The 15,525-nt window shown below is 38.9% G+C and overlaps 1 protein-coding gene across 4 annotated transcripts in view; it reads right to left on the bottom strand.

The window, feature by feature from the left end:
• Nucleotides 1-15,525, bottom strand: part of CTDSPL (CTD small phosphatase like) — a 76,538-nt gene that overhangs the window by 21,059 nt on the left and 39,954 nt on the right. The window contains exons 2-4 of one of the 4 annotated variants that reach the window (XM_079300521.1): nt 11,276-11,430; nt 4,963-4,995; nt 1,444-1,497 (exon numbers count right to left, since the gene is read on the bottom strand). In XM_079300521.1, the coding sequence (XP_079156647.1) occupies nt 1,444-1,497; nt 4,963-4,995; nt 11,276-11,430 (242 nt within the window). The remainder of the gene's footprint in view (nt 1-1,443; nt 1,498-4,962; nt 4,996-11,275; nt 11,431-15,525) is intronic. The other 3 variants (XM_079300522.1, XM_079300523.1, XM_079300524.1) reach the window with 3 other exon arrangements.

Below are 15,525 nucleotides of genomic sequence, written 5' to 3'. Positions count from 1 at the left end.
CCCCAACTCAGTTTTTTGTATTAAGGATCCAAACTTGCAACCTGAATAAACTAAAAGCTTATTGAAAGAAAAATCCAATCTATTTAAAAACAATGATCTTCAGAACCCTCATTCCAATACTTCTTGTCTTTGAAGATGACAAAAGGTAGGAATGTCCTAAGAAACCTTAAATATACTTTTAAAAAAACATCAGTTTATTGTTGCATCAAAACTCTTATCTCCTTTGAATTTTTGACTGCATTAATCTGCACAAGCAGTTCAAAGCCAGAAATTCCTTCTGCTGTGTGAATTCCCTATCAAACTGAAAATATCTCTATCTATGGGAAATACATATTCTTCCATATAAAAATGCACATATTAAAAACATGAGCACTCTCTTACCAGAGATATCTTTATTTTTTTAGCTAGAAACTGTTGTATTAGTCAAGAGAAGGATGGACACACACCAAGGACTATAAAATGCAATAATTTCATCTCTGAGAGCCCAAATTCCCTGAATCCACAACAAGATAACCTGTCACTCTTTTTTCTCACCCACCTGCACCCCTGTTTTCCCAAAAGCAATGGCTGGGAGAGGCATAATATAATAAATAAATAATACCTGTGGTACCTACACAGAGATTCTGGTTACTGTCAGAGTTCCTCTCCCTTTCCAGCATTGCTTTAGGAGATCAGGTGCAATTACTGATCTAACAAGGGCACAACCAACCCTCCCACAAGCTTTGGCATCTTAGAGTTCAACCTGATCTTGTTTCTTTAAGTTCACACATTTGAAGATTTATTTGAAGAAATAAATTTTCCATTTCACAAATTGCAGTTCTGTTGTCCTCAGCAGTGAAAACATTCACCCTCTGATAAGGAAATGATTCTGAAGTCACCACAAGTTTTGAGGCTGCTACATGGCTGCTGTAGGATTTGGGAGCAAGGGTGGCATTTTTGAGGCTTTTAGGAACTTGAAAGGATTTGTATGCAAAGTATCAGCCCATTTGTTTTGCTGTTCAAGCTTTCTGATCTAAAGCAATTTCCACCTGTCAAGGCAGCAAAGCTTTTAGGCAGAAACAAGCATTACTCAACAACTGTGTTTTAATTTTCTCACTAATGGAGACATACCCAAGAAGAGTTCTGAATACCAGATTTCCATCACAGTTCACAGTGAATAGCTATGAAAAGTTTGATAATGTCTTTTGTATTTTTTAACACACATCAGTTTAAAGACATCTGAGATGATTAAAAATAAATAATTGTGGCTAACAGCAACTCATATTTACTATGCAACACTCCCCAAAATGCTGCAGGCTTCCACAGAACTCAGCACAAAAATTACACATCTCACTGGTTTGCTCTTCAACTCCAACAAGACACAAAGTGTACACAAGTTAAACTAGTCACTGGTTGGGATTTGTGCATTCCAGCCAGGTCTCGTGGCTGATCAGCTCCACAGACCTTGTAGTGAAACGACTGCTGCACTGCTTCAGTCCCGTGGAAATAGTAAATTCCCTAAGAAAAAAAACAAAAAAAAAAAGGGGATGGTGGCGGCAAGAGAACAGGACTTTTGGTTGAAGCATAAACAGCTGGTCAACACAAATTCACTGTATAGAACAATCATCAGCTTTCCTCCCTGCAGGCCTGTGTTTTCCACAGGTATCAGAATTAATAATCCTTTTTGTTTTTTCTCTGTGTGCTGGCAGTGCTGTCGAGCCCAAGTGCAGCACATTAATTTACTGCTCGTGTCCTCTCAGCTCACTCTGGGCTGCACTCTGCAGGGATAACAGTTGTGCAGAAATACTCTCACAGAAGAGAAATTAGATGAAGTATTCCCACTTAAAACACAGCTGCCAGAAGATGCCAGCTCCTCTTGTGGAACAGGCAGTTCCCAAAATTCCTTCTAGAAAAAGTTATAATAAGAATTCATCTAATGCAGTTGAGGACAAGTGGAAAAAAGCCCCAATATCCCTGTGCTAAGATTTAACTTCTGAAGGGATTCTGAGGCATAATTTGATACCACTTATTAACAGTGAAATTTTAAGCTGAACAAAAGAAATGGACACTCCAACTCATTTAAGAGTTGTTTAAGAGAAGTTTGACAACATCACATTTAAGATGTTACATGAGCATGGCTTTGTATTTCCATCTATCTCTTCATTCAGAAGAATATAAAACAGTGAAGCTGCTATGGGTCTACTTTGATTTGGGGGCTGGAATGAGATAATCTTTTAAAGTTCCTTCCAACCCAAACCACTGCATGATTTTATGATTTCTCTACCATACTCCTTTCCAAACAAAGCTGAATAAAATTCATGAAAATACAGGAATCCTGAGCTACAGTTACTAGATTTTTAATCAAGTCTATTATAATGCATCAGCTGGGAATGTTTTAGGCTTGCCTTTTTAAAATTTTGTGTTTATTTCAACTCTAAAAATAATTAATTTTACAGTATTAGGAACATAATAAATTTTGCTGTTGTTTAACCTATGTCTTATTTACCAAACATGGTAAAGTTCATATTTAAAAAAAACCCCAAAGTAATGCTGTTTCTATTTTCTGAAGAACCTAACTTGAAGCTGGAGTATTTCTTGTTTAGCAGTCATCTTCATCAATAACCAAACAAGAATTCATATTAAGTCAAGCTTTTAAATTCAGTGCATTTAATACACGACAAATCTGATTGAGCAGAAGATCCATTTCACTGAACTGCACACATAAATGCAAATAAAAGCAATGCAAAATGCACATAAAGCAATGGAAGCTTTCAAACAGGTGACCTCAGCACACTGCCAGGTTTAATACACAATAAAAAGCACAATAAAGCTCCAGAAATCCTCATAGTTTGACTGGAGGCTTCAATTTGAAAATGGGGAGTGGGCAGAGCTCTTTTTAGTCACTCAGGAAATCTCTGAACACTTGAACTGATGACATTTGCAAGGAGCCCTGTAAAAATGTAAATGTCCACTTAATTGGCACCAAGGTCTGTGTCTGTTCAGAAGGTTTTTCTCCTGGTTTGTATAAAACATTGCAGTTCAACACAGCTCAGTTCTCATCCCTAGGTAGCAGAAAATCAACAATTTCTGTCTGAAACACAAAATTAAAGCTGTCTTGGAGCAAACCTTTGAGCTCCAGCACTCAGGACCAACACCCCTCCCAAAGCAAAAGTTTAATTTTAGGTGTTTCTCCTCAGACAAGCCTGCATTTTCCCTTGCTCCCTGTGCAGCTCCCTTGTGCCTTTCTTTAGATGGTGACACAGTGCTGCTGGCTGGTTCCTGGGAGCAGCAGCACTTTGACACTGGGGAGAAAATGTCACAGCAGTGCCCAGGGGCTGGCTGACAATACTGCAAGGAGGAGCATCAGATGGCACTGGAGAAGGGGAAGGAGTGTTTAAAGCTGCCTGCTCCCTCAGAACTCCATGTCATGCCTGCAGGGATAAGTTAATTTTACTGCCTTGTTAGTGCTGGGAATGTATGTCTGCAAAATTACAGCTGAGCTTAAAAAGTATTAAAGGAAAAGAGATATATCCCTCCTTGAATCATTCATTTTCCTGCCACTGCACAAATGTAGCAGAGCACTGCTTTAACACTGCAAAGACAGTGTTCTAACAAAGCATCTGATTTAATTTCTGTACTTGTCAAAGCTCTATTCAATTATCCTTCCAAAATTTTGTTCTGTTTGAATTCTTATTCTGTCAGTACCTACAGTCACTCTGGGGAAAGGTTTTTAATCCAGGTCAGAGCACAGCCAGAACATGTTTCATGTTCAAATAATTCCTAGTGGAACAACTACAGTCACCTAACAGAATTTGGCAGGTACGTAAAAAAAAAAAAGAAAAGCAGTTTGGAAATCAGTATTTTCTGATTTACATTTGAGGTTTTCTACCCCTAGACTTGCAGGGATACAAATCACATGCATGTCCATGCCTGTCTGCACACACACCATGCAGGAGCCATATCAGAAATAACAGGAAAGCAACAGAGAGGAATTCCCAGCAGCTCTCAAACCCAAGAGAAGCTGTTGGAAGAGGGAAGATGTGCAGAGTCCCAGGGATCTCCTGGCACTGCTGCACACACAGGGGGCTGCTCACAGCAGCTTTTGGAATGCTGCTACCTGAGAAGGAAGGGGAAGAAGAGAAAGAATGGCATCTTGGGGAATATCCAGGTCTTTAAAGGCTACCAAATATCTCAAACAAGAGGGCTGGGTCATTATCACCACACATCAGCACTGTTGTTTTCTGGGAAATTCTGCAGTGATTAAGTATTGTAAACAGCAAAGGAGCTCAAAAAAATAAAAGTATTTTCAGCTTTACAAAGCCTAAGCCTTCATCCTTGTAAAAAAAAAAAAATCAGCTTTTTGACCAAAAAAGGTTAAAACTAATTAAATTAAAAGCTTTGGTTTGAAGGACTGGGGTTTTTTTTCTTCCTTTTATTTAGCTTTGAAAAATAATTCAGATGCCAAACAGCATTCCAAGTTTAATCCAGGGAAGATAAACAGAAATATGCTGCCCATAAAGCAGCAGCTGATACCAAGAACATCATCTCAAACAAGTGCAGTAATGAGCAATAGTGTGCTCTGTTTTCTTAAAGTGACTTATTTCAAATGAATTATGCAATTTCCAACTCTTCTTTTCAACTGGAACAGAGGGGAAAATGAGAGGAAAAGGTTTCTGTAATTGTCTCACATAGTGATGATGAGTCACCTTTTGCCTCTATTAAAATAAATAACTTTCAGTCTACTTCACATGTTTTCAAAATGCTAAAGATTGAGATGGAACCCAGATAAAACCCAAACTCTTCTTTCAGTCCCTGTAGAAGACATGCAGCTCAATTCACCTCTGGGGATACAACATTACAGACAGAACATAAAATCCTTTTGTTAACATGCAACACAAAACAGACCTGTTAGACTGCAACATAAAATGAATCAAAGCAAAAGCCATGAAAATTATTAAAAGAAAAAGGGATAAAAATACATACACTTGGTATAGGCATGACCTGCATCTGGTCACCCTGGGGAAAAAGAAAAAAAAAAATCACAGTAAGGGTAATGGCTTTTAAAGGGTAGAACAAAGGTCTGGAGCAGTAAATGTAGCACTCAAACATTTTAAACCAAAAGTTCAAAGTATTCAAGAAACCAGGGTAAAAAAAAAAAAAATAAAAACAGGATTTTGCATTTTAGTTGCTGAAATGATCTGTTAGTACACTGGCATTTATGATTTTTAGGAGACTGGACTGATAAAACCCATGCTATGATTAATAAGGGATGGCAATAAGAAAGTACCTGTATTTACTGGAACTTTTTCAGCTTTAAGATCTACTAATGGGTATATTTGTCAATTTTCACTGCAGCAGCAAGAGGCTGAGCCAGAGCCTGGCAGCAGGGCAGAGCCTCACTCCTTGAACTCAACCTCAATTGAGACAAAAAAACCAACATTTTCACTTAGGCAAGGACAGGGTGATGTTAAACTAATCCAAGGAATCCCACTTTTTTCATCCAGCAGTACCAGTGTTGCTCTCATGCTCTCACTTTTGCACTGCACTTGGAAATTTTTGGCCAACCTTCTCATCAACTTTTCTTGGCCAATCTCCTCAATCTTTCCTGATCCTTGGACATCCAGAAACAAGGACAGCTCCAAAATGGACAAAGCCTGGCTCAAATGTGTAACTCCCACTCAACTCAAACCCTCCCTCAAGTGTGTAAGAGAAACTTTATTTTCTAATCTCTCTAATCCTTCAAAACCAACTTTGTTTTCTGGTGGGCACAGCACATAAAAAAAGGGAAGCTGATCCTTCTAGCATAGATGTTGCTTGGGGAGATGATTTTATTCTTTAATATTTGGACAACACAGGCTCTGATCTCCAGCAGAGGAACTATTGAAAGGGTTGTTTTCAACACAGGAACAGTCTCTTCCAGCTGAAGAAGCCTCCTGCTTATTTGTTTTCAAGTCTACCAGTGTTGACAGATCACTGACAAACAGAAATAATTCTGTATTATTTCTAAAGTGCTCTTTTCTAGTGCTGCTCAGCAGAAATTTTTCCTGAAGTCTGCCCAAAATCCTGAGAAGCTGAAGGAGCAACTAGAGAGCAGCAACTACCATGAACTATCAAAAACTTGGCACTAGTAAAAAGTACCTGATTTCTAGAAAAAAACACATACAAAAGTTGGTAAGAATCCAAGTTTTCCTCAGGGTAATAGCAGTAAGAACAGAAAAAAAATATAATTCAGTACATTAATGTCCTGTTCATGGAACTGAATTTCATGGGAACCCAAAACAAAGTTGCTAAAGAACTTGCATTACTGTTTGCCTAATTTTTCTCATAGAATTTCTTAAATTAAAAAAAAGGGGGGGAACAAGCAAATTTCTGAAAAGCAACTCCAGAAATACCTATGCAAAAATCAAAACAAGTAGTAAGAGCCATGAGAACAGGAAAAACAAGCAGAAAAGAAGTGCAAGAGTCTGCTGGGAAAGCCAAAGTGCTCATGAACAGGCAAATGCCTCTTTAAAACAAGCTCTGGGAAAGGTTTTCCAAGTGTCCTGCCTCATTTCCTAATGCCTTGAACAGGAAGGGAAATGGCTCAGAGCAGCATGGCCTGAAAGAGATGACAGATGATTGCATTTGTTGAAGGCTTTCCACGAGCTCCTGATGTTGGTAACAGAACAAAGCTGTTCCTAGAATGCCAAAATTGCCCTATTGTATCCCTAGGACAACCCAGGAACTGATTTGTCCCCAGGCATTGAAATCAGGGTGGGTTTTTTTTTTTATTTTTTCCATGCTATATACAGAAGGAATGATAAATCCTATCTTTTCCTTCAGCTGCATGATTTTTAGTTTGAAACAACAATTTGCAGCACTGTGTTCCTCACTGTCTATGGTCATGTGTGGCCTCAATGAAAACCAAACACAGGCCACACTACTTTGCTTTTTTTCAGAACTGTATTTAAAGATAAGGAGCTATTTCACTTTAGAGAAGAAGCTGACCAAAATCACAGATTTATCCTATTAGTTTCTTTCACACAAAGCTTATTTGACACTTGAGTGACCTGACAAACTCTCAAGCTGTCTCTCTACAAAGAAGACTTTTTGGCAGGCAAAGAAAGTCAGAATGAGTGGGCAAAGAGAGGAATCAAACACAGGTATGGAGGAGATTTTGTTTTCTACAAACACATCTTGGTGATCACCAACAGAACCACACACGTGGAATTTTCTTACTCCAATCAGCAAAGGTCAAGCAGGAGAAAAAGCACAATGATTTCCATCAATCCTCCACACTGCAGAGTGGTTTCCACATCTGCTCAGAAATGTCACTAATGCTGTCCTCATCAGCAGATGCTTTTGCCCTGCTGCTCCCACCACGTTCATGTGAACAGAGAAAAGATCCTTTCCCTGTCCTGTGCTATAAACAGAAATTCCTGAAGCAGGGAAGAGTCCTGGAGACACAACCACACAGCACCAGCTGGGAGATGATGGCACCATGCAGGGGGGAGAAGGATCCCCAACTTTTGGGGTGAGGTGGAAATTCAGTGACAGGAAAAGCAGGGGGAGCAGCAGAAAAATCCTAATTCTGACTTCTTCCCTGTTGAGTGTGGATCTAGAGCTTCTCCTCTAACCCTGCAAGTATAAAAATCCCTTTCCTTGTTCATGCTTCAGCTCATTAACTGGAGCCATCTGCCTGATCTGGATCTTGCTGTGAAACAAAAGCAAGGATGGCTCCATGGATAGAGGGTTGGGAGTGAAATGGAAAAGTGGCTCACAGACTTGTCAGGGCTCCCTCACCCACCAGGACTGAAAGCAAAGGGAAAGAAGGGTTTGTATATTGCTTTTCTCACTTTCAAACCTGAATGAATGAAATCTGTATCCACAAACAACTCAAAAGTCAGGTAACAAACTTACCCAGAAGAAAAAATTTACACCCAGAAAATACAAAAATTGAGTCAAGCTGCTGAGTGAAGAACAGGAATTGAGATTTGTTTTTGTTGTGATAAATTCAAAACACAATTCTCTCTCCCAAAACTCTAAAGGGAAAAAAAACAGTGTCTGGAAGGTGTTGGGGGAGCTGCCTGCTGCTGAGGAGGCAGGAAAAAATTATAAAGGAGCTCATGAGGCTGAATATTTTGTGCTCCCAGTGCCACATCTGGCTCAGCATCTGAGCTGCAGGCAGGCTGACATACCCATTGCCACAGATACCACATCTCAGAGTGTTCTTCTGCTGTGCTGAATAGCTGCTGCACTTGAAGGAAAACAAATATGCCAGTTTCAGTAAATACAAGTTATTATTGAAAAAAATGTTGTATTGAAACTTTAGAGACAGAATGGACCATTCATTACCAGTATTAGAGTCACACTTGGACAAGCAGCTGCTCTGTGAGTAGAAGATTTAAAAGTGAACTCAATACTTTAAAAGAAGTTTTTGGGCTTTTTCCTCCCCCCACCACGTACAGAATAGAATTCAGCACTGATTAATCCAAACCATGCTCAGTTTGGTGTTTCTTCCAATCCCATGAAGTGACAGAACACTTTGACATGTCAAGCACTATCAAGTCACATCATGAAGCACTGATTAATCTGAAGCACTGATTTCATTTTTTTCTACTAGAGCCAAATAATAATAAGAAGAATTGTCTCACACATCACAATTACTCTGAACAAAATTTCAGTGCTGTGTTTTCAACTACTTCATAAAATACCCTCCCCCACCTTCCCTCCTTCTGAACAGGTCAGCATTTACAAAAATCAAGAATTCCTAATTACAAGGAACTTGGCTTATCACATCAGCTTCAGAATGTTCCAGAAGCAACACAGAACACTGAATTCCAGTGAGAGCAGCAGAGGCTTCCCCCATTCCTTTCCTTCCTCTGAAGTTTTTATCACCAGTTTTCATGGACCCACTCCACTGAACAGCAAAGGGAAAGTACAGCCAAACCATTTTATACTCATTTCCAGTGGTAACTGCCTGACATTATTGTGCAATTTTCACTGTCCATTTTTAAGGAAAGGGTCACAACACTGACTTGAGCCCAGCCAGAAGTGAACAGTGATGTGATAAATAATTATTAAAACACAGAGAGGAGATTTAATTAAGTGATCATCTGAGCAGCAGCTTAACAGAACTCAAACAATTCCTACCTGGCAGTGAAACTAATGCAAAAAAAGAGCTTTAATGAAAAAGCAGAGGAATTGAAGCAGTGGGTTGTCAGGTTTTATTTTCTCACCTGAGAGGCAATTTTGTCATTCCTGGACATTTCATTTCACCACTGGTGCTTCCCCCACCTTACTTATTTCTGAATCTAGATAAGATGCTCAGTGTAACATCACCAAATTCAAGCAGCCTGCACAGCTCTGAAAGAGCTCTCCTTGTAAAAATCACCAGGCTGACAATACACAGTGTAATAATATTCCAGCATATTCTAGTCTTCAATGCTCTTTTTATTTCCTTAGAAGATTTTTCTACATATACTGTGCTAGCACTCAAAATAAAAACAGTATAAATACATATAGAGCTTATTAATTTTTAACAGTACATTTAAAACAGCAGTGTCACAGACTTATTTGACCTCAAAAAAACCACCTAAAAGTTTAGCTATATTGATTTCTTCTGAAAAGATATGAATATCTGAGTGCCTTTCATTCAGCTGAAGAAAACACTCTTTAATTAAATTTGCTTCAATATATTCTTTGAATTTTTTATTTTTTTAATCTTGTAAGTTTTGATCTTTTTTTAAAGTTTTTGATCTAGTTTTGGGTATGCTGTGATTTTATGTCCTGGTCTCATGTACAAGTATTGCACAACTCCAGAACTGCTCACTGGGGCACACAGAGTGAGAATGAAAACTTGTGTGCACACACATGCAATCTTTCAAGGCTATATATTTATATATAAGACATATTTAGAAAATAATTGATATGTAAAATGCAATCTGGACACTACTGGCTCCAGACCATTTTAACTCATGTTTTTCTACAGAAAAAACAAAACTTGGTTTTATGTTTTAGTTTCTACTGAAGTCTCATTTTCTCTCAGCTGTAGTTTTGCCAGTAGCCTCACTTCTGCCTCCTTTCCATTCTCTAGCACAGTGGAAAGGGAATTTTAGTAGCTTCCCATCCCTTTTTTTTTTCCCTCAGATGAATATGTGCATACATGCTACACACTCCTCAGCTTTCCCATCCAGGCTAGATTTCCCTCCTTTCACTCAAAATGTACCTTGGCTAGCAGAAGAAGTCTAAAAATACATGTACAGTCCCTCCTCCTGGCAGGATTTTCAGTGCATTTTATCTCTGCAGAGCAGTTTGAGCAGGAGCTGTTGCAGCTCAGACTCCACCTCACACAATCCTCTCAATCTCCATCACTTTTATCTGCTCTCCTTCCCTCTCTCCCACCAAACAGCTCCTTGCTTTTCTCCTGAGTTTTTCAGAATTCAAACACAACCAGCAAAATTCAAACCAGAATAAAATGGACTGGACAAGGGAAGTAAGGAATCAGTGCATCAGACATGAAAAATTGTGGGAAAAGCAGAAGGGTAAAAATCCCACAGAGACATCTCCATTTCTGCCACTATTCTCCACCATGGATTCACCTGTATTTGCAATCTCAGAGTCCTGGAAATTGTATGGAAAACTTGGCATTCCTGTGCTTGCCATTCTGAGCTGAAATTCTTCAGTTCAGAACACAAATGTTATCTTAATAAGAACATACAAATTTATGTTGCACTGTTTGTATTCTGTATTTGCATCTAAAATCTCCATCCATTCATTTGACTCATCAAACAAAACTTAATAAACAGGAAAAATGTCCAAAAGCTGCTATCCCTGGACTCAGCATGTATTGAATATAAGTGGATTGCATAGAAAAAAAGGTCTAAATAATAATAATGGCTCTTATGATTTGTTTTTACATCATGAAAATCCTTTGAAGTGATGTTCACAAGGTTCCACTCTACTCCAGTGTGACACAATTTAACCTTCCTGTAATCAGGAAAGGGAACCAAAGCTGGGGACAACTCAGCAGCTGAATTTTTATGGGAAGTCTCCATTTCTTTTAGTGTCTTGGTCAGGTTTTAAATGTTAGTTGCTTATAAAATGTAGAGTGCCAACACCCACAACAGAAATCTTAGTTTTATATTACAGATGAATAGGCAGTATTAGCAATCCACTATTAAACCAGTAATTTTTTTTCCTGTAACTCACAGCTGTTCCCCACGAGGGAAATTTTTTAGGACAAACCTTTGGAAGCAGAATTAACCCTTGCTTAAAAAACCACCCAGATGAGAGCAAAACAAGACAAAATCCTGACCTTCTGAAGTCCTCCATTCTCCTCCACCAAAGGAGGCAGAGCACTGGTGCTGTTGGTGGATGGTGGCTCGACATTGTAGTCACGAAAGCAGCAGAATAAGGTGCTAAAGATACTTCGACTCCTCTGCTTCTTCAAGCTGATATTACATTGGGACACTGGGGAAAAAACACAGGAGAAAAATTGATTAATGTGGTACAGGCATTGTAACAACTGAATTGAAGATGTAGGGTCTGTATACCCAGAAATCTGAATCAAATCTTGAGATTACTGAGATTTTCCAGCACGCTGAGATCCCTTTTTTTGTTTTTTAACACATTTTTTTCCCTTGACAGACTCGTACAGTGACACCCTGGAACTCTGCATAATCACAATGAGAAACACAGAGTTTTTCCCAGTAACATCCCAAGTGGATACTGTAATGACACAAAATAACTCTGCTAAAATTTGTCTCTGGACCCAGGAAGAAAAGAGATCTAAAAACCAGAGATGCACTAAATGCCTACTGTAGTATTTCTACACAACTACACAGCCACGAGTGGAACATTTAAAAGTCCTGCAAGGGCCAGGAAAAGCTGTGAGATGTTTCTGAGTTTCCTCTGTTGCTGTTTGACAGCACTGCTGGAGGACAGAAGACACAACACAGAGGCTGCAGGACAAGGGTGGTACTAAAGAAACAGGAGCCCTGGCCTTGACTTTCAACTTGTTTATTGGTTTACCAGGATAAAAATAAACCTAAAGTGGTAAAAAAATTACATACAGCTGAATGAATGCAAGTGTAGCACTTTCAAAGGATGAAAACTGCAGTTAAAAGCAATAGTTTAGAGAAAAGAAATGCATGCAAGACATCTAGGGATTCCCTAAGAAAAAAAAATCCTGAACAAATGTTAAAATAAAAGAGTTGGAGGAAAGTTTTAGAGTGTTTTAAGTAATACTTGATTTGTTCAGCAAGTGTTTTAATGATCTATTATTATACTTGTACATAATGTTTATTTAGAAATGTTTCTTTCCTGCTTTGGGTAGGAAATCAAACCCTCCCCCATCCCAAAGTTAGAGGGTAAGTGAAATTTTAAGTCCCATCATTTCCATATTTGCCAAAATACTTTTCCATTCAAGGCAAGGAGCAATGCCCAGGTTCAGTTATTAATTGCTGTTAAGAGCCAAGTGTGCCAATATCAAAAACTAAATAGGCTCTATAGGTTTCACCAATTTAAGAAGTGCTCCAATAACAGGATAAATCCAGAACTGTGCAGAGATTTGTGTGCTTAAGGGAGTGTTTCATTACTTTAAAAGACATCTGTAAACTGAAACCAATCCAGCATCACTTATCAATACTCCAGTTAAACAAAAAACACATGAAGAACTCCAGCCACCAGTGCCACAAGTCACAGTAAAAGACTAATTCTCAAAATGTCATATTCTGTTTGTAACAACACAGTTTAAAAAATCCCCAAAGGATACTTGGGCAGTTGGGAAGGACATTTTCAAAGCACTCAGAAAAAAATGGTATTGCAAGCACAAGCAAGTTAGTTGCAATATAATCCTGGCAAGGAGAATTCCTTTCCGACATTAAAAATTGAAATATGCTGAAATTAGAACAGGAGGAACAATGCAGTGTGCCCTGCTGCCTACAGCTACTGCCACAGAAACCTTGCTAATAATTTCTGGTTTGTTTTCATCCTCCACTTAAAAATATGAGGGCAAATTATCTCATTTGAATGCAGGTATCAGTTACAGCAGAGTGCTTAAATTCCTAACTCACAGCCTGAGCTGCACAAGAGATCAATGTGAACACCAAAACCACTCCAGAACTAATACTTGTATGGTCTCTACTTACTACAGAAAGAGACAGTAAATTCTGTAAATAAACATTCAAAAAGTCTCTAGACAAAAAATACTGATTGGTCCAAATCTTCTAAGAACACTTGGATCCAATCACACATTTGAAATCTGGCCACTCCCTTTCACTTACTGAAACATTTTACTAGGAAAAATAATCTTTCATGTTGGATTTTTCTTGACAATTCTGCCATTCATAACACAGTTCTCTTTCAAACAGATCTTTCCACTAATTTAAATGTTATTTTAAGGGGATTTTCTTCAATAAGCTATTATAGAAGCTTTACAGTGACTCAATAAATGATAATTTTGGATGCAGTAAGGAACAGAAGTTTTCAGGTGGCTTTATATGCTGTGCTATGTTAAAATACAAGTACTGCATATACAGAAAATGTTTGCACCCACATCTCATTTTCAGGAACTCTGACAGTGTTGTGCATCATGGAAAATAGTTCCTCTGAGCCACCTGCAGTCTGTGTACTCTGCTGGATTTGCTTCCCTTGAAGCAGTGACAGCACAAATATAACAACTATAAAGGTGCAAAGAAGCATTGATGTTGAATTACCAACACAAATTCAGGCATTCTGGATGGCAGCACATTTTAAAGAGACAAAACTGCTGAGGACAAAACCTGCAATTCCTTAAAAGCTCATGGGTGAGACCAGGTACTAGCAATACTGGAAGGGTAAATGAGTTATCCAAACTGCAAGTCTGAGCAGCATCCAGCATATGGAATTAAAAAAAAAAAAAAAAAAAAAAAAAAAAAAAAAGATATTTTTTTCTTTTTCTCCCCTCTCCATCTGCTGGAAGGTGCCATCTCAATTTCTGGAGGTGATTTCCTACACCCTCCCCAGCCACACTGAACCATCCTTAGCCCAGCTCACTGAATGCTGAGGACACTGGAGTGACGTTTTACAGCTCAACCCCTGCACATGGAACATGTCAACACTCTGTCCCAAAAAAGCCCAGGCAGAACAACCCCACAACATGAAAATATGTTAAGTGTGAAAGCAGAGAAGACTGAGAGCAGCAGGTGTCTGCAGGAGGGTTGTGGAAAGGATCAGGGTGAGGCTGCAGAGATGCTTTCCCCTCCCACCACGCCAGGGACACCCCAAGTAAAATTTAAGGACCTCCTCACCTGAACACAAAAAATGTGTGTGTGTGTAATAATCCTGAACAAATCCCTCTGTCATGGCTTTGCCCCATCACTTTCTGAACCTGCAGCAAATTTTAGAGCCCAAAGTATCACACAACAGCAAAGCCCACAGCAAAGCTCAGCCAAGAGTTCAGCTGCTTCAGAACTCTGAGCATCGTTGTTTCTTACCTTTCTGCAGTCCCTAATCTAATTTCTGAACAGGAACAGAAGGACTGGAAGCACACACAATATCCAGGATGAAAGGAAGAAATTCCACCATGAATTTATACACCCACGCAATGCTTTGTTCTCTTGCTTTTCTAATAATTCCTAATATCTTACTTGAGGTTTACAACAAGTGAGCATTGGGCTAATGTGATTCTTCAGATCTGACTATAACACCAAGATCTCTTCATTAGAAGGGATTTCAAGCATCCCTGCAAATATAAATCAAGAATTCTTTTATCTTCCCATACAGAAAATGTCACATGTATCTACATTTAATTCCATCTGCTATTTTAAAGGCCACTCATTCAAAGTCATGCTGCCCTCCTGCAACTTTCCAGTTAAGTTTTAAACCTATATACAGATGCACAAATAAACACACACATCTATTTACATGCACCAACAAATCCACAACCTTTTCCCTCACTAATTTGGATCACTTTATTTCCTTTTCCACATGGTTTAAGGCCACACTGGAGAGCAGAGTGCACAGATCCCACACTGCTTCACCAGGGATCTCCTGGAGGTCTGCAAGAGCCTTCAGTGGTCAAATTACCTGAATTTGTAAAACATTATTTTTGCAACCAGGTCAGAAACAGGAGCACAGTTCTTTCTGTCTAGAAGGGAAGTAACTCTGATGCAGATTGCCCCTAATTTAGGGTCTCACCTGTAATTTCCAGATGCCATTTATAAAGACAAGCCTCATGCCCATGACTCACTATCTGAGGATATGTTATTCTCTGAATTGTCTGGAACCCAAAGACAGTCCCAGAACTGTGCTTATGGAAATCTTCAGGCAAGACTTAACAAACCCACAGTGCTGCTACATCTGGGGAGGGGCTCAAGGAAAAGATAAAGCAAGCTCTAAAACAAATTACTGCAATCACATCAGCTTAAATGGGAGGTATGGAGCCATACAGAGTGGTTTATAAGAGAAGAGGGAGAATAAGGCCACACCAAATCCCAAGTATTACACACACAGGTAAAATAACTCAAATGTTATAAAAGAAATTAATACAAGAGGTGCTAATAGAAGTAATCTACAGCATCTTCT

This window comes from Erithacus rubecula (assembly GCF_903797595.1).
Source record: "Erithacus rubecula genome assembly, chromosome: 3".
In the NCBI taxonomy this organism is placed as follows: domain Eukaryota; kingdom Metazoa; phylum Chordata; class Aves; order Passeriformes; family Muscicapidae; genus Erithacus; species Erithacus rubecula.
The sequence above is the reverse complement of the archived record's forward strand: the minus strand, read 5'-3'. Positions and strand labels throughout refer to the sequence as shown.